The sequence below is a fragment of the Coloeus monedula genome, assembly GCF_965178545.1.
Source record: "Coloeus monedula genome assembly, chromosome: 3".
NCBI classification, from domain to species: Eukaryota; Metazoa; Chordata; class Aves; order Passeriformes; family Corvidae; genus Coloeus; species Coloeus monedula.
The window spans coordinates 106,196,493-106,215,520 of NC_138783.1; the positions used below are offsets into that span (position 1 = coordinate 106,196,493).

Here is a 19,028-nt window from a genome sequence, read left to right on the forward strand (position 1 = left end):
ACTTTTGTATAATATTCCTACTGTGATAGAACCCAGGCTAGAAATAAGGAGGATGCCTCCTTCTACTTCACTTTTCTGTTAATTTCAAATGGACAGAAGTTGCAAGTTGTGAGGATCCCTCACCAATCAGCAATGGGAAATTAACTTTATCATTAACCTTGTCTGTGCCCTCACCAATTCAATTGGCATTGGCCCAGGTCCCAGACCTGAGGCCAACAAATATAGAGCAGAGCTTGGTCAGGTGATGCAATGAGAGCTACTTCTCTCCCCAGCCATCCTGGACTGGCTACATCTCGTCTTGACCCCTTGGCACAAAGCACTGGGTCTTTCCATGCCAGCCACCAGCGAGACTTTCAGCCAGTATAAATGAGCATAACATAACCAATTTCAATAAAATAGCTTTTGCAACCCTTAAGAATCTAACCATAATTATTAAACTCTCCTTGAAAATTTTCTTTTTCGTTCCCTTAAAAAAAAAGTTCTTTGTTACCCATCTCCTCACTGAGGGTAACCTCATCCTCTCCAAGCTCCAGCTGGAACCTGCATCACACATTGCTCAGTGCCTTGTTGCAAAAAACATTCCCCATTCGCAGCACTAAATCCCCTGCACATACTCCCAAAATATCTTCTGTGGTTCCTCATGCCTAACTAAACAATGCAAAATCCTGATTCTCTGCATACCTCCCACAGCCATCCCAGCTGCTCCTGACACCTTTCCTTTCCCCTAGGCCCTCTTCACTCATCTGAAGTTACTCATCAGGAATCCCCTCCTCCATCACTTCTCTCAGTTTTTTTTTTCATTGGACCACTTTTGGGGAGGTAGGATAAAGAAGTTATTTTAAATAAAATCTTCTTCAACTTCTTCCTCTCACATTAGTTTTAAAACTTCCCATAGTAACAAGATTTGAGCAGATGCTTAAAGATATGCTCATTTCTAGATGGTCAAGCCATCCTAAAGTCCTCTGGCCTGGGCTGTGGGTTGCTTGACCCACCAAGGCCTTGCAGGCCCTGGGAGTGACACCATGGCCTCATGCTAATCCACATGACCTGTTTGGCCTTGAGAGCTTGTGAGCATGGGTCAAGGCAGTCTCTTTGCAGGGATCTGAGAGTCAACAAATGCTCAGCAGCAGACAAATCTGCTCTTGAGAGCAGACTTGAACCCTGTGCAGATGCTGCCTTTGAGTCACATCTTCCCCATCTCCCTTTTACACTCTGTCCCCAAAAGTAGCTACCCTGAGGCATTTGCTTTGAAAGGACATAATCATATTGTTCCCCCCTCATTATCCCTATTCCCAGCATCTGCACCTCATTGTACGGTCATGTCTTCCCATCATTCTCTTCTTAATTTAGTTTGGAAACTCTCTGGAGCAATGAGACATCATTATCTATTTTGTAAAGCACCATTCAGAGCCGTAGCAGAGTGGCACACATACGTGATAGAAAACCTACCCTTCCATTTTCCTCCAAAGCAAATGCAGAGCAGGTTAATGCTCAGTGCTCACTGTGAGGCACGTGCCGCTGGCTTTCCCCTACAACACAGGTGAGAGCTCACTGGGCTTTGGTCTTCACAGAGTGCTGTGGGAGCCTCCAGCTTTTCCACTCCTGACAACCACATTCCCACAGAACGCATCTTGATGGCGATTTTTGGCGTGCCAGAGCAATGATGCTCAATAACAAGGTGATTTCACTACCTGCGGAGTCAGGAGTATGCAGGTTTCCCCTCTGGTTTGGTAACATCCACAGGGTGTTTGCAGCATTGTAATGTACTCGGTGCAGTTCCAGCACACACAGCTGAGCTCCAGTAACACATGTCAAGCTGCCTCACATTCCTCTGTATGTCCCTCCCCTATGGGAAACCCCACAGTCAAAGGCAGGGCAATTCCTTGGGCTAAAGGGAGGCAGAATTTTATAGGGTGAAAACCTACGACTATCTTTGGAAAGACATCATTTCCACTGCAGCTAACAGCACAGCCTGATGCTGGTTACAACAGGCAGTAAAACTGACACTGCTCTGGGAAGACAGAGGAACATCTAGCAGAATTGCTGATACATCAGTTTTTTCCTCTGTGCCCTTGCAAAAATGCACAGATAAAGGTTGGTTTCAATGATCTTAAATGATTCTATGAGTCTTCCTGGGGTCACCTATAGCTTACCCAAAGTTAATGTGCTGAGAACTGGGCTAGATGTCAGATCCTCAAACTAGTTTTCCTGAGATACCCTGGAGAACTGCGAATTGGCCACTGGATGGTTACTGAAACAATTAATAATCTTCCTTCATTTTTAATAATGACAAAATATCTTTAATGGAGACCCAAAAAAACCAGCACAGATGATACTGCCTGCAGCAATGACAAAAGTTCTTTACTTGTTGCTAATGACGTAGAGCACTAGGCACATCCCGATGTTCCCCCAATATACAATGAGGTGAGTGAGCCTGTGTTCAGATCTGTGTAGAGTCATGGGCAGTGAGGGGAAAGTGCTGGGCTGGGACACCAGAGACCTGGGCTCTGAGGCCTGACCTAATACTGAATGTCACCTAAACTTGGGTCCAATCCTCTCCCATGTCTGTGCTTACGTTTCTATTTCCACTTTGAGATTTTCTTTAAAATATATTCAAATTAAATTTTCTTCCTTAAATTTACATAGGACTGATACAAGCAGTGGGGACCCACCTCTGTGGGAGTGGAACTGAGGAGGGGCGTGATCATGTTACAAACCCCAGCATTCCTGGACTGGGCACTCTAGATGCAGCTGCACTGACCTCACAGGCAGATCACTCTCAGAGCAATTCCTGGTCCTGGGCATGAAACTCAGAAGAACCAGGCGATGGTGGGACCTTACTGACCTTGGCTGTGCTCAGTCAAGCCACTCACTTGCTCGCCACGTTACAAGTGAAACATGGAAAGAGTTTAGCATTCAAGCTGGGTGACCTAGCTGTGAGGAGACAGGAATGGTGTCAAGGTTTTGCGCATGAAGCGCCCATGACAAAACATTAGCTTAAGTCAGACGCTACTGAAATGTAAAAGGGAGGATGACTGTCAGCCTATCAACAACCGAAACAGGGAGCCACTGCCGTTTTATGCACCAACACATATAACAGCTGTCAAACAGAAACTTCTTTTTCTCAGATTTGTAAAACCACCAGCCTGGGTAGTAACTGGACTCCCACTACCAACACCTTTAGATTAGGAAGTAGTCGCTTGGGCCAGATAACAGCGCTAGGAATCAGCGTGCCCAAATATGCCAACAGCCAGAGCATTTATGCTCGTTTCTGCTATTTAAACACAATTTGTGTTTAAAAATGAGGCCGTGCCCCTGGACCGCACCCGGCAGGGACGGGCTGTAGCTACACACAGGTGGGCAGCGCGCTCAGGCACAGGCCGCCGGGGCTGCCGGTTCGCGCTGAGGGGAGCGGCGCGGTGCCGGCAGGTGCCGGGGCTCCCCGCGCGGGGCACTGCCGGGGCAGCCCAGGGCGGCTCCGGAGACGATGCCTGGTGGCCGGAGACCGTGAGACGGGCAGGGGCAGCCTCGCCGCCGGCACCCGCTTTCCCTAATGGGCATGTGCGGCGCTCGCACATGCCCACTCGGGCCGCGCGGGGCCGGCGGTCTGTGCCGCGCCGCGCTGCCGGCGCCGCCGCGGTAGCCGTGCGGCGGGACCGCGGGGCGCGCCGTCGGACACCCCGGGACGCGGCCCGCCCCCGTCGCCGGGGGAAGCGCCCGGACGTTCCTGGCGGCCGGTCCCCGGCACGAAGCCCCCCACGAAACACACCCAACTCCCCCTCCACGGGCAGCGGCCGTTCCGCGCCCCGCCGCCCGCCCGTCGGGGCCAAGGGCAGCCTGCGCTGCCCCGTCGTCCCGAGGGCAGCGGGGCCGGCGGCGGCGGGCGGGGCCGGGCGGGGCGGGGCCCGCCGCGGCGTCCCGAGCGCGGCCGGCGGGCGGGCGGTCCCGGCGGGAGGCGCGGCGCTGCGCCCGCCGCCCCGTGCTCGGCGCCGCCCGGCGTGGCCCCGCGCCCCCGGGCGGAGGGCGGGGGCGCCGCGGAGGGCTTTCCGCGCCCGCCCCACCTCGCCTCGCCTGCCGCGGCCGGGGGATTAGTCAGCAGTCTGCGGGCAGCCCCGCTCCCGCGCAAACTCCGCGGCGGGGGCGGGGAGCGGCGCTTGCCCCTTCCCCTTCCCGCGGCGGGGCGGCGGCGGGGCTGCCCCCCCCCAGCCCCCGGCAGTCCGCGCCGCCGCTCCGCGGCGAGGGGCGGCGGGTTGGCAAGTCAGGCACCGAGGGGCTGGGAAACTCCTCTCGGGCACGGCGGCGTTGCGGGAGGACGGGCGCCCGAGCCGCCCCGCGCACGCACACGGGCGGGCGGGCGCGCACACACACCGCACACACACGCACACGCGCGGCGGCGGCCCCCGGCCCCCCGCAGCCGCGGCCGGCGGGGAGGCGGCGCCCGGCGGGGCTGCCCCATGGTCTTGCGGGGGCCGTGGGGGAGCTGCGGGGGCCCCGGCGCGGCGCTCGCTCTCCTGCGCGCCCTCCGCACTAGGATGTTGCGGCAGGTCTTGCACAGGGGGCTGGGGACGTCCTTCTCCCGGCTCGGCCACTTCGTCGCCAGCCACCCGGTGTTCTTCGCCTCGGCGCCCGTTCTCATCTCCATCCTGCTGGGCGCCAGCTTCAGCCGCTACCAGGTGGAGGAGAGCGTGGAGCACCTCCTGGCCCCCACGCACAGCTTGGCCAAGATCGAGAGGAACCTGGTGGACAGCCTCTTCCCGGTGAACCGCTCCAAGCACCGGCTCTACTCTGACCTGCAGACGCCTGGGAGGTACGGCCGGGTGATCATCACCTCCTTCCGCAAGGCCAATATGCTGGACCAGCACCACACCGATCTCATCCTCAAGGTAACCCCGGCGGGTCCCCCGGCCCCGAGCATCGCCACCCCGTCTGGCTCGGCGCCCCGCTCCCCGCACCTGCCCGCCGGCACGGACCCGCCCGCGCATGCCGTGCTCTGCCCGCCCGGCACGGGCGCTGCCACCGCAGCTCCCCGGTCACCTCCCTGCAACAGTTGGGACGCCAGCCCGCCGCGGGGAGCCGGCACCGCGCTCCCCGCCAGCGCCGCAGGCTCCGCTCTCTTCCTCCTTTTTTTTTTTTTTCCCCCCCCTCATCTTTTTGGTTTTTCCCCGTTTTGCTTGTATTCGCTTTGGGTGAGCGAGAAGGGCAGTCTGACTAGCTTAAATAATTTTTCGGTGTCTCTACTCGCGTGGCAGTTGTGCTCCCGGCTTAAGGCGTCTCGGGCTTTGATAAACTCAAACTTAAAAAACAGTTAGGTACCAGTCAGGCTGCCAGGAATGGTTTGGGGGGCTGCTGCTGTGTCTGGACTGCACTTCTGCATGGAGAGGGGTAGCACAAAACCACCTTCTCACTGCTCATCAAGGCAAATGACATAACTCAGCAGCTTATTTTTAGTGGGTAGTGTTTTTTTCCCCTCCGCTCCCAGCCCACCACCACCACCGGTTTCATAGATGAAGAGAAAATCCAGCCCAGCTCTAGATTGCAGGCATGGTGCAGCCTGTGCTGCCGGTTCAAGTTAGAGCGGGCAGCATCTTCCCACTTGAGCAGCACAGAGCGTGCGAGCCACAAAGTGACAGGACATCTCACCATACCATATATCATAACATGTCGGAAACCTCCGTTTCTTGAAGCTGGTGTGCTAGTTCATACCCCAGTAGTTTTGAACAATTTTGGAAAGAAAAACAAGGAGGATAGATGCAAAAACTGAATGTTAAGAGGGCCAAGTTCACTCAGGAAAAAGGAAAGGCACATTTGGAAATAACCAGAGGTGTGGCTAGCTCAATCCTGCACATTTTTGCTGTTACCTTGTGGAAGCCCAGAAGATTTCAGCACTGCTTTTTTTTCCCCCGAATGTCAAACTGTCAGCCCATATAAAAGCCAATGTTAATTATCCTTAATCACTTCAAGGAGTGTCTCTTCTAAAATGAAAAAACAGATGCAAACACTATTGTAAGAGACTTCAGGGAGACCTCTTTACTAAACAGTGAAATAACTGTTACAGTGAATTTATTTGTATTTTATTTCCACTGTAGGCACATATAGAACTGTGGTACAGAGCCACTCAGTATTTTCTGTTTTCTTTTTGACATATTACCCAACAGTAATGAGCAAACATTTAATGAGTGTCGACTCACTAAGTACAGTAACAGCAATGTTACTGGCAAATGAGAAAACTCCAGAGAAACGATTGTCATTCCTTCATTTTCTTGTACTGTGAATTGCATTTGCATCCAGTATGTGCACATTTACTCAGTCATAGAATAATAATGGATTTTTTTCTATGTACTGCTTTCTCTAGAGATGTGTAGTTTTATCAATAGCAGAGTGACACACAAATAAATGGTACTCTGAATCTTTCCGCAAGCAAACTTCTGCATAAGATTTATCACATCAGCAAAAGAGGTATAACTTAGAAAGTTCTGTCAGTATTTAACACAGCTTCATTTTTAATAGACAGAATTCACTAACAAAATTATTATTTTTCTTTTAGTGAGATAATGAACATCATTGCCATTTGATTGTTTAGATGTTGTCAGGCATATCTGATGCATTATGTCCAACTCTTTACTTATCTACTTAATTCCAATATGCTTTGTGTAGAATAGATTAAGTGCCTTGTCCTGATTATGTTTCTGTTTGTGGGCAAAGGCAGGCTCAGGCAGCTGCCTGTCCAACCTTGTGGATGGCCCCATGGGTCAAAGAACAGCAAAACAGGAGGGAGTGCTCCTAGTTCCAAATATTGTTATACCTGTGGTGATGCAGGGCTACATTATTTTGTGTTAACAGGGCCCACCAAGGGAAGGAGAAAGAAAAAGGTGGCCATCAAGGTTTTCCTATACACATTCAGTTGCATGAAGGAGAGAAGGGAGCAAAGGCAGCCCCAGCTGCAGTCCAGAGCCAACCAACTCAAAGGACTGTGCTTGTAAATAAGTGTCCTGGGTGAAACCGTAGAGTAAATCCCACTCACATTTCTGAAGTTGCCGTGTAGGCACAGTCAGGGCAGAGAACCTACATGGCACCTTTGCTTATCTTTTCTTTTCTGGAGGATGACCTCCCCAAGGGAGAGGTTTTGCGTTAGAGCAAGTGTCAGGTCGGATGCTGGCTCCTCCCACATGACTGTTGCTGCATCTCCACCCACAAGCAGGAGGATGGGAGACACAGGAGGATGGTTGCCCCAGGCAGATGCTGGCTCCTGCTAGAGCACATCTTCTTGGTTTCCTTACCTGCCATATCCCAGTTCATCTGCCAAAGAAGGAAGAGAATGAGCCTTGAGCAGCTAAAGCTTCCTTAGTCATGTGCCAAGGGGAAGGAGATTTCCCCTATTTAGGGAGAGGAAGAAGTCAGCTTCTGTTATTGTCCCTTAGTAAAGGGATACGAAGTTTTGGGCTCTGAGTGATCAAAACTGAAGCATAGATGGTAGTGTCAAAAGTTAATCAGTCTAACATCCAAATCAGTTCATCATTCAATGAAATAACTCTTCTTGTGAGTTCTCTAGAACAGTCTGGTTAGCTTAGTGCAGTTCCTCAGGGCACGTTATTAGCCGAGAAAGTCACTGTTGCCAGTACTGCACGATACCTTGTTGCTGGCTGGGAAGGGACTCTGGGCAGGGCTCAGCCTCAGAATTGTCTCAGCCCAGGGCTCAGGCAGCACTCCCAGAGCAGGAGCTGCTGAAGGGCTCCCGCTGTCAGCGCACATCTGCCAGCGTGACACTGGCTGCTCCCAGGACAGCCCCAGGTCTTGCTGGACGCACAAGCTGCTCCACACAGGGTCTCTCCTCATTAGCAGAGAGGTGTGTGGCTGCCTTACGGAATAGTTTTGATTTGGAGATGAGGCCGAGTACTCTTTCATTTCTTATATTTGTGTAAATCTCGTAGTTGCCATAGCTCCCCATAAGTGCTTACACCATTCTAGGCCTGCCATCCCAGCATTGCATTTCCAGCTGCCATAGTCACTTGCAGAAGGGGGAAATCTGAACATATCCTGAATCTCTGGTTTTGAATAGTTGTTCCAATAAAAAGCCTTGGTAGAATCTCAGATATGGGAGAGATGCATCCTGAGACTGAGATATCGTGGGAGGACAATAATGAAATTTTACTTGCTGCAATACCTGCTCTATAGCTGAGCATAGGGAGCTGGCATCCTGTGCTGTTGGTGTGCAGGATTTTTCTTCCTCAAAATTTGTCTTTCAAGAGAGAGGTAGGAGATAAAACATCTAATTGAAGAAAGTGTGCTTTTACCCCTGTATTTCCAATAAGTGCTTAGAAAAGCAAAAATAATTGGGATATTTGGTGTGGACCATCATGCAGAGGTTCAGGTGATTATATGAAGTCTGTAGAATTTGTCTAAGAAAACCTAGAATCCCACCTAAAAATAGTGTTAGAACAGCCCCCCTACCATTTCATGGTGATATTTTCACTTGCAGCAAGATACTTGTTAGGTTAAAGTCATACAGACTTACTGGGAATACAGACCTAGACAGATTTTTGAACCTCAGAAAATATGTTCTAACTTGGACAGAATTTGAGACACTGATCCTTTTGAGTCTGTTTATTGCTTTATGCTTACAGTGAGTTAACTGCATTATACTAAAGACTTTTTTTAATTAAAGATTTCCCCTTTCTCGCAGAAAAATATTCTCTCTTCCATTTCCATTACTGTGTTAATAACATAGTACTAATATTTTTGTGGCAAAAACTCTACTTAAGATTTCAAGACATAAAGATGAAAAGGGATTGAAATGTAACATGCCTTACTGAAGGGGATTGTATTTGCAGTTTGCTTCTATAAAAATCTGTAGATGACAGGGTTTTTTTTCTTAAAGAAACCTTTACTAACTACAAATTTTTAGAAGTGCTTATACATTGCTCCTCTAATATAAACTGGCCATTAATCAATCTAGATAACTGACTAAATATGTATTTGTGCACACAAAGTAAAATTGGGTATTTCTGTTTAAAGACACATTTATTTAAGAACTTTATAACTTCTGATTATTGCAGAATAAAACAGTTTAGCTTCAAAATCTTGCAGACCTCATATTTGTTGGGGTTTTAGTTCCTCTTTCTGCTCCTTAATTATTCTGTTCCTGTTAACGTGTGTTTTGGCACGCTCTGTCTACGGTCCTCACGGATTTCCTCACTTACTTTGTACATGTGAGGAAATTCGTGGAGGAAACAACCATCTTTAGAAATAACCACGTTCCCTTGTCTGTGGTATTCCCAATTGCTCTGCTGTACAAACATGGCACGCTTAAACCATTATTTCCAAAGTCAGTGGAAATGGGTTGTGGTTGTTCTGCGGAGCCAAAAGCTGGGTCTGTTGCGATCCTGAGTAACGCAAAGCACCCTTTTTTTAGAAACTTTTCGCTACTTCTGAATGCCTGGACACAGGCAGTCAGCTGTGGATCTAGCAATGGATGTAGTAGGTCTCCCACCTTCTATGGGTAGCTCAGGCACTAAAAACACTTCTCGGGAAACCGTCAATAGAACGTACAGTGCATTCTGCTGAAAACAAAACAAAGGATGAAGTCATGTCTTTAGAGCAAGGCTGTAAGATGAGGGGAAGAGTCCTAATACAAGAAAAACAAGGGTGTGAAAGCAGCAGAAGTGCAAGCCTGTTGTCATAGCAGCACAATGCTGCAGGGCTAAAATGTATCTTATGTGAAAACAGATGAGAATTAAGATACGCAGGTAAGATCCGGGCTCAGCCAGGGAAGAGGGAAGGTAAATAGCACGTTGCAAGGACAGTGTGGAAGTGTGTGCAGAAACCCCCCTGAGCTCCCGGTGTCTGCAGCAGCAGCTCCTCTGCGTGATTCCTGCAGGCAAGAGGGTTTGGTCTCTTCCACAGGCACTGGTCAGAGCCTGGAGCAGAAGTCCTAAAGTTGCCTGTTCCTGGGAGGATGACTGCATCTCACTGGTGCCCACCACACCCCTGCCCTGCTCCAGTAGCACCTGCTGGGACAGGGCCCTTCTGCTCTCCCTCCTTTTTCACTCTGTGGTGTGATGCTCCCTACAAACCCTGTGCTGCTGCCGGCTGAGCAGCCAGTGCTCGGAATGCCCAGCATCCCGTGTTGCCTTGCCTTTCCTGCCTTGGAAGGTCAAATTTTGCTTCCCCTCTAACAAACAGAACACATGGAGGACAGGTGTTTTCAATAGGTGGCTGAATGCATTGTGTGTGCTGGGGGCATCACCCCTCAGGGAGAGCACACAAGTGAGCAGGGCAGGCATCGGAAGCCAGGGACATCTGTGCGTCAAAGCCACCGAGGCCAGGCCACCCCCAGGCAGTGCCACAGGGCTCAGGGAGAGCTGCCGGGGCTCCCCACTGACCACATTTGTACTTCCCAAAAGCTGTGACAAGGCCCTGCCTTTAAGTTGGGGTTTACAGCAAGAGAACCCCCTCTCTCCTGTTGGAAGATAGAAGGAGGAGCCGAGTTGTTAATTAACACCCTCATCTGTGAACTTGCAGCTATTAAGTTTTCCCTGCAGTGCAGAAGGGGTTGTTCCTCAGCCTTCTGCTGGAGGAGCTCTTGGCAAGAGCCCCCTGAAAAGCAGTATAAGGATGTAAGGGTGTTCATGGAGGCATCTGAGGTGCATGAGGAGAGCCACCGGTGGTGGAAGACACAGGAGTGAAGTTTTATTGTTTTTTCCCCATCACAAAAAATTTATCTCATTTGCTGCACACCAGACTGTGCAGAGGTTTCTGCTGCCCAGGTGTCCTGTCCTCTAGCAGCAGTCATCCCAAAAAAGAGAGTGAGCTTCTCTCGTGTGAACAAATTCAGGCAGATTTACAAGGTGATTGTCAGAATTAAGATGGTATTGATTAAAAACGCTTCTCCACTTCAGGTTAGAGAAGAAAAATCATATCTAGTGATTTTCTGTAGCTACCAAGAGGACAAATGGAAATGTAAATTCACGCACATCTGCCGCTTCGAGCACTAATAGTTGTCCCTCAGTTGATAACTTGTAGTTGGAACAATTTTTAGATTTTATTTTTATGAAAATTGTTTGGAGAAAATATAAATCACTGTGGTTTGGACAGCTAAAAAAATTAGTCGCAAAAATAAATCCTGTGCATAATTAGTATCTTAGCATCTCTTCAGGAAACCTGATTGTAGGACTGAGAAAAAGAGCCAAGCTACTCATAGTGATCCTCACTGCGTGCTCTCCAGCTGTGACTTCTAATGTTTATCCCAAGCCATTAGAATCTCTTGGCTTGGTGCACGCTCGTCATCCCTCGCTAGGCTCGTATGGTCAGGGGGCCACTGCCCACCACCCCCTTTGAACCTCTGCCCTGCACCCGCAGTCTCAGACTGACAGCAGGGCACAGCCCGGGCCATGGGCTCCCTTGCCCTCCCCCTCAGCACCTTCTGATGAAAATACACTCTTGAAAGTTTAATTCAGCCGATGTCTGCAGAACCCATGGCGGGGTTTTTTTGTAAATTAAGCTGGAAGCTGTGCAAGTCTTTTCTCTCTCATAACCTTTTTACGTTTTGACTGAGGCCACCTCTTGACGTAAATAAAAAAGTACACTGCAAAGGTATGAAATGCCAGAGATTACTGAGATCATAGGAAAAGTGGAGAAATTTATTGCTGTCCATTAAAGGCATTTTCTCATCTTCATTTTCCTTGGCACAAGTTACCTGCAAAAATTACTAAAAGAGTAAACCAGCTTCTCATAAAAATGAAGTGTATATTTAAAATTATTGTCTTCATCCTGCTTTCTAGTTTTTGAGTCTTGAACCCAAAACAGTGATAAAATTTTAAACAGTAATAGATAATGAGTTCAGAGCCTTCTCAGTCTTTCCTCCATAACCACAAGATCAGACATTTCTTTACTTTTTTTTAATTTTTTTTTTAATGAAAGCTGAGACTAAAAGAAAAAAATCACAATCCTTCAGGCTCCAGGACTCACGGAAAAAACAAACTTGGTGAAAATGACAGCAAAAAAAATTCTAAGAGTGGCAACACTGAGGAGCGAAGCTAATGTTGAATTTGAACCATCAGATGGAGACTGCAAGACCAAATAAGGCAAATAATAGCAGCAACAACAAAGTAATATGGCTTTGCAAAGATGATGCTCCTGAGAGTAAAACATGTGTGTTCCAGATCATTTGCAGTGCAAGAGGACATCCATATATCCAGCTAGTTTTGTCTTATTGGCCATTCATCAACTGTATGTCAAGTACAAAGTACAGCTGAGTCCTTACGATGAGTGATGTCCCTTATAAACACCACATGTCACCACTCAGCAGCAAAACCAAACATGTTTTTGAGGTATATATGATGAGCAGGAGGTAGTTGTACACATCCTTGTGGTTAAAAATGGTGTCTGTGACTGACCCAGCTTCCAAGAGAGTCAGGATGTGTTTTCATGAGCTGGGCATGGGAGCTTGTCAAAGACTGAAGGGTCCCATTGCATGTTGCTGTCGTTGTCACAGTGGCATTTCCCTGGGAGCAAAGCTGTGCCACCAGCAAGGTGAGACCCAAGTGGGACACTGGTGGCTGGGTCCTCATCCTCTTTGCCCAGAGATTTGATTGGGATAGGAGATTGTGTAATGTGAGCTTAAAGGATTTCTGGGATTGGACCATTTTGCAGATGAATCAGCAGTTTCTAACCCATCCCTGCTGGGATGGGATCTGTTTCCTTCACAGGGAGGCTGCAGACTTCTTTGTTACCTGATTAAATTAACAAAATTCTGGTAATACCTGCTCACTTCTGAATGAAAGAAAGGATTCCTCAACAAAGCAAAGGCGTACAAGTTTTTCTCACCCCTTCTTGTAGCTTTCTGCATCTTTTGCAGGGACTTAAGAATGAAAACTAGTTTTCCTTTCTGTCCTGACCATACATGTCCAAGTACAACCGTTTTGCCTCCAGGCACAGCTTTGATGCCACTGCTGAAAATTGTGCCAAGCTCTGTGCAGTCGAGAGCTGTCTCATAGAGCCCGGTGTGGGACTTGGCCATCCCAGGGCACCCAAACTGACCCTACTGCAGGGCTCTGGTTCCCAGCGTCTGTCTTCCTGTGCTGGTGGCAGAAGTAGGAGGACTGGCAAAAATAAAACAGCTTGAAGAATTTACAGCCATGGCTCCCTGAGGCCTTGGTGCAAATGGCTTAGCCCAGGATAAATGAAATGATTTTTGCTTCCTGGCGTCTCCTCCTGGACAGAACCAGCTGGTGGGACAGTGCGATTTCACCACCTCCCATCTGTCAGCTGTGCCACAGGCTTAAACATGGCTTGATGTGGAGGTGTGAGACCAGTACAACCCTCACCTGGAGGTATTTGCCAAAAGGGATTTGTCTCCTGGTTGAAGCCATCTTTCCTCTCTGTCTAAAATAAATAACTAAGTGAGCATGGGACTTAAAGTAAGCAAAGACCAAGATGTTACCAAATGCAAATTACTAAAGACTAAAGGAAAACACTGTTCCAGAAGTCTCTTAATGTTGTGCAGGACACACATAAAACACCATTTTCAGAAGGTAGAGGGGAAGTCCAAGGAATGGTCACTGTTTAAACAATGGCGAAAGGCAGAGGTGGAAGTTATTATTTCATGTCTGAACACTTTCAAGGACCATGTGCCACCGTGGTGAGGGAGCTTAGGTGGTGCTGTGCAGTTCTCATGCTGCAATGCTCTGGCATCTCAGCAGTAAACTGATTTTTGGTTCCTTGCACTGTTAGCTAGCTGAAAAAGCTGGGAGTGATGAGCAAGCAGTGCATGTCTCCCTTCAAGAAAAACCATTCATTCAGCTTTTGTTATTCCTTTAAATTTCCCTTTCTCCCAATAGGATCAGTAAGGATAAGAACAGCTGGATAAGTGAGGCTCTGGTAGTCAGTCATTTGTCCCAGAACTAGGTGCCAGGTTTATTCCAAGTATGGGTACTTGCTATTACAACCCTCTGCACCGAGGAGTGCAATATGCATTGTGCATTAGCATATTGCTAATGTTGTCCCCATCACACAACAGCCCTCACCATCAGACTGAAGTTTCCTGGAGGACCTCCTGGTGTAACATAGGCAAGCCAAACGGCAGGCTGTGCAATCCTTTGAACTCACAGGATGTTCCCTTGTAAGCTCTTGGAGCTTCTGTTTTCTGTGGAAACCAGTCACCCAGGGTTATGAGTGTGGGTTCCAGATGCGAGTGGAAAAATCTGTGTGGCTGCAGCTGAATTCCCAGTGTGGCAGCAGAAAGGAGAGTGCCATGGGACTGAAGCTCTCATCAGGGAAGAGGCAGCATCTGTGGCTCACAGGCTGCCACAGGCAAGCAAAGGGAGAAAGGAGAGAGAGCCTGCAGCCATGCTGCAGCACACCCCTGCCCTGCACCAAGGCAGCAGAGGGCTTTCCTAGCATCAGGTCTGAAAAAAGTGCAGATAAATTGATGTGTTTGTCTTGAGAAGAAAGTCTGGGTCAGGATTCCCAGTGCTGAATTCTTGGGCATGCTGGTACAGTTTTCAGCATACTTTGTTGGGATGGAGGGAATGGCAAGTTTTCCTCTTTTTTGGCTGCTTACCGCCGATTTGAGACCAAGCATTGTGGCCACTGGCAAAGCTCAGGATATATCTCATAGCTGCTCTAAACTGCACGAGCTTGCAGCCAGCTCTGGGGGCTGCTCAGCTGCCAGGATATGCCAGGACACAGAGCTGTCTGCCTGCATCCCTCTCCCCGATGAAGCCTCATTGCTGAGGTGGGGTGGGCAGGTCCTCCTCACACAGTACCCAGTCCAGCACAGCATGGCCTCAGAAACACCAGGCCACTGCTGCAGAACAGGCTCTTCAGCCTGAAATGATCATTTCCAAGAGGAAAGGAGTGTTTTAGGTATTACATTGAGCTTTCAGCCTTTCACTAAAGATGAAGTAATAGCTGTGATAGATGAAGTTATTTTATAACCTAAATATTAAAAGAAAGTGCTTCAGGTGTGGAAGGAAGCAAATGCTGCAGTGAGACAGGGTGGGTAAATAGCAACACACACTGTTTGATAAAAGTTGCATGTCAGTTTAGTTTCTTCTGTGTTGTGTCACTCCATAGATCCTCTCTGAAGGAGTTGTATTGTGAATGTAATAAAGGCAGGAAATTCCTTCTATTCCTCCTGGTTTCCCTCAGCTGCGCTTCTTTGTGTGACGTCTTGTTTTATAGCTGTTGTCAATGAAAACCATTCAGTAGCTTCCACTGCAAAAAAAATTAAAATCAGATATCTGTCTTTGATCTGGTAAAGCAGGGAATTTTCGCCCAACTGTAGTGACGTACATTAGAATTTGTACCCCAAAACAGCAGAGCTTTGCAACCCCAAACTGAAAACCCCATAGAGGTTCATTTCTTTGTCATGTTCCTATAAGTCTTTTAATTTGTTTTGTTTTAGAAGAAAGTTGTGCAAAAGACCCTAATCTGTCATATAGACAGTTACATTTGCTCTCCCACCACAGTGAAAAATTTTGCTTCTCACCATGGCCAGGTATCGTGTTCTCACAGTAATGTGAAAAGATTTGTTAGTTCAATTCATTTCTCAAAGTTATCTTTCTAATATCAGTATTGAACTGTTACTTCTGTTAAAAAAATTAAAACTCCTCAAATGTGGAAAAATACACCCCCAAGCTGCTAGAGAAACAAGTTGAAAATATAGGAATGTTGTAATCTTTGTCTATATGATGTCACATTTTCCTGGGGAATGGCAGCAACATAGCTAATTTATACCCATCACAGACTGTGCAATGTAATCACAAAACAATCAGATTCATAGTACCATATAAATGATGGGGGGTTGCTGCAAATAAAGTCACTATGGCTGTTTAGTTTCAACAGATGCAGGAGGTTAGCCAGGGTTATTAGGCATTTTTTCCGTTGCCCCCAGATGAGTGTATAAGCTCTGCTGCTCTCCTGTACACTCTCTTCTATTTCTTTAAACAGCGTTTGTCATCAGAAGGAATGATACATGTTAGCAAACTCAATATTTTATTTTTGAAAAGCATTGTAACCCCACCCTATTAGGGCTATTCTCTTGCCATATTTTAAATTTCTTGTTTCTTCTATGTTGACCAAAATGGATTCAGAAAATGTTGCAAGAGTTTTCTATATTTTTTCAAGAAGAGATGGTAATTTTTTCTGCCTTTCTTATGGTCAAAAATAACTGAATGTTTTTGGGGTCAGAGTTCAGGCATGGCAAATTACAGAAGGATGAGAAACAACTTAAAAAGGAGGATGCAGTAAGAGCTGCTAGACCTAACAATAACCTACAAACCCTAAAGTTAGGGGACCCTCACTGGTTAACAGAACCTCTCAGAGGGAGCAAGAGAAAACCAGTGTCTGTCTCTGCCATTGCTTCCTGTTCCCAGACTACTGAGGATTTGATGGGGGAAGGAGGGAGGAGAAAAGAGGGCAAAGCAGTTGTTGCCAGCTGTCTTTTCCCTGCTGTGCCAGCAGTCTCTATACGTAGGACATGCAGCTGTGGCCTGTCCTTTACTCTGAGCGAGTGCTGGTCCCCTGCACTGCCAGGCTGCTGGCGAATCCTGCACAGGTGGCACACCTGGTCATGGTGCTCTTCTGCCTTCTGTACCTCAAGTTAATCTCTTGAGAGAGTAATTGGGCAATCCTGAGCATGACAGTGTCCCTGGACATGGTTGGGCTGTCGCTGGACCTGTTGAGTTTACTTATTTAGAGAGGCCAGTCAGCAGATGCATGCGGCACGTATGCAAGTCACATTATGCCAGAGTTACCAGCAAAGGACATAGGGGAATAATACTGCTGGTTGGATGCATGTTTCTTTTTTTTTTTCTGCAATATATGTGCTATTAATACTGCAGTCACTGGAACTTTTGTTGTTGTTGCTTAGATCAAATAGAAAAGGGACGGCGGTGAGGAGCTGCTGTCGTTCTGGCTGCTGCTGTGCGAGATGAACTGATGAATAACGTGTGTGATTTCTCTTTCCCTTGTAGTTGCACTCTGCAGTGACCAGGATCCAAGTTCAAAGACCTGGTTTCAATTACACGTTTGCCCATATATGTATCCTGAACAATGACAAGACATGCATAGTGGACGACATAGTGCATGTACTGGAGGAATTAAAGGCTGCTCGTTCTTCTAATCGAACTAATTTTGCAATCACTTACCCGATTACTCACTTAAAGGATGGCAGGGAAGTGTATAATGGGCATCAGCTCGGTGGGGTTACTGTGCACAGCAAGGACCGGGTGAAGTCTGCGGAAGCCATTCAGCTCACCTACTACTTGCAGGCAATCAACTCCTTGAATGACATGGTGGCAGAGAAGTGGGAATCCATTTTTTGTGACACTGTTGAACTTTTCCAGAAATCCAACAGGAAAGTCAAAATGTATCCTTTCACTTCTTCTTCGCTGAAGGAGGATTTCCAGAAGACGAGCAGGGTGTCAGAACGCTACCTGATCACAAGCTTGGTCCTTGTGGTCACCTTGGCCATTCTCTGCTGCTCCATGCAGGATTGTGTCCGCAGCAAACCCTGGCTTGGCCTTCTGGGATTGCTGACAGTGACCCTTGCCACCCTGACTGCAGCTGGGATCATCAATCTCACTGGTGGGAAATACAATTCCACCTTCCTGGGAATCCCCTTCATCCTGTTAGGTAACTATCTCCTCTCTCTTTTGTGTGTTTGTGCCTCCCTGACGCATTTCCCAGTAAGCTGAGAAGCATCACTGCATGGTTCCTGTTCTCTCATCCCTGCAGCACTGCCCCATGCCAAATCCACACTGCCTCTTTTCTGAAACTCTTTTTATGGTGCCTGGATGTTAAAATCGTGCCTGGGGCTCCAGTATGGCGTAACACAATGCTGTGGGATGTGGAGCCTGTGCAGTAGCAAGGAACAAGGATGTGCAAATGCCATGCCTTTTGCACAGAGGGAGCCCAGCTGCTGCTTCTCTGTGGATGTTTGATTCTGGTTTTGGAGGGAGACCTTTGCAGTGGTCCCTATGCAACACTGACAGCATCAGCTGCGCTGGCAAATCATAGGGCTGCCCATGTTGGGCATTTAGGGAGTGCTGGCTCCTTTGGAGACCAGAGTGGTGCTGTCCTGGCTTGGCAGGTGCCTGCCTGTGGGATAAGAGCAGTGGTTGGTTCTGGGTTGCATTGCTCCAGAAGTCCCTGTGTTGGCTGAGCAAACATAGGGAGGGTTTCACAGCCCTGGGGGAGAGAGCTTTGACACCCCTGGCCAGGGACGGATGTGCAAGCCCAGCACCAGCACACCCCACGGCAGAGGGTTATGGAGGGAAGTAGCACTGGCTGCTCCCTGGCTCCTGTGCCAGCAGAGACATCTTTATCTCCCTGGGTTTTGTACCACCTTCACTCACTGTGGGATATGGAGTGGTTTTAGTTTAGTTTGGTTTGTTTTCCTTGAAGGTAGGAAGGGGAAGGACAGACGTGTGGTCTTCTTGCTCCCAACCCAAAGTCAGAGCCCTCTCCTGCACCAGGGCGTTTGTGGGAATGCTGCATACTGTACCCAAAGAAGCAGGAGGACTTCACAGGAGACAAAATGAGAGCTCTGGAGAGTTCACAGCCTCTTTGTTTGTATTTGGTTCATAACCAGTGTGAAAAGCTTTGTGCACTGTAGGTGTTTAATATGTCCTTGTTCACGCCATTATTCATTTGTGGAGAATAATACATGCATTGATTTGATCACAGCTTCCCCGGCTGAAAATCAGTGTTCAGTAATACTTCAGGTTTCAAGTGTGAGTGTCTCCACTGACTTAGTCACATCATCTAGTGATATGGCACGTTTTGAGCACAGCTATTTTTATATCCAGCACCAGATTCCTGTGCTGTGGTGGTACTGTAGTGCTGTAGCACTGTGGTATTGTTGCACTTTAATTAAAGGCTATGCTTCAGTGCATCACACTACCAGTTAACATACAGAATATATTCAGTGACAAACAGAATTCAGCTACATTACATCGGCTGTCATTTTCAGATGACATCCATGAAAGTTAAACTACATTGTAATCTAGAGGAAATGCAGCACAAGA

The 19,028-nt window shown here is 48.0% G+C and overlaps 1 protein-coding gene across 1 annotated transcript in view; it reads left to right on the forward strand.

Moving 5' to 3' along the window:
• Positions 1–4,517: 4,517 nt before the first annotated feature.
• The window catches only part of PTCHD1 (patched domain containing 1), a gene marked incomplete at its 3' end in the record, with an annotated part of 32,817 nt that continues 18,306 nt past the window's right edge, over positions 4,518–19,028 (forward strand). Inside the window, exons 1-2 of the mRNA XM_082277883.1 lie at positions 4,518–4,883; positions 16,974–17,634. Coding sequence (XP_082134009.1) covers positions 4,533–4,883; positions 16,974–17,634 — 1,012 coding nt within the window. The 5' untranslated portion in view covers positions 4,518–4,532. The remainder of the gene's footprint in view (positions 4,884–16,973; positions 17,635–19,028) is intronic.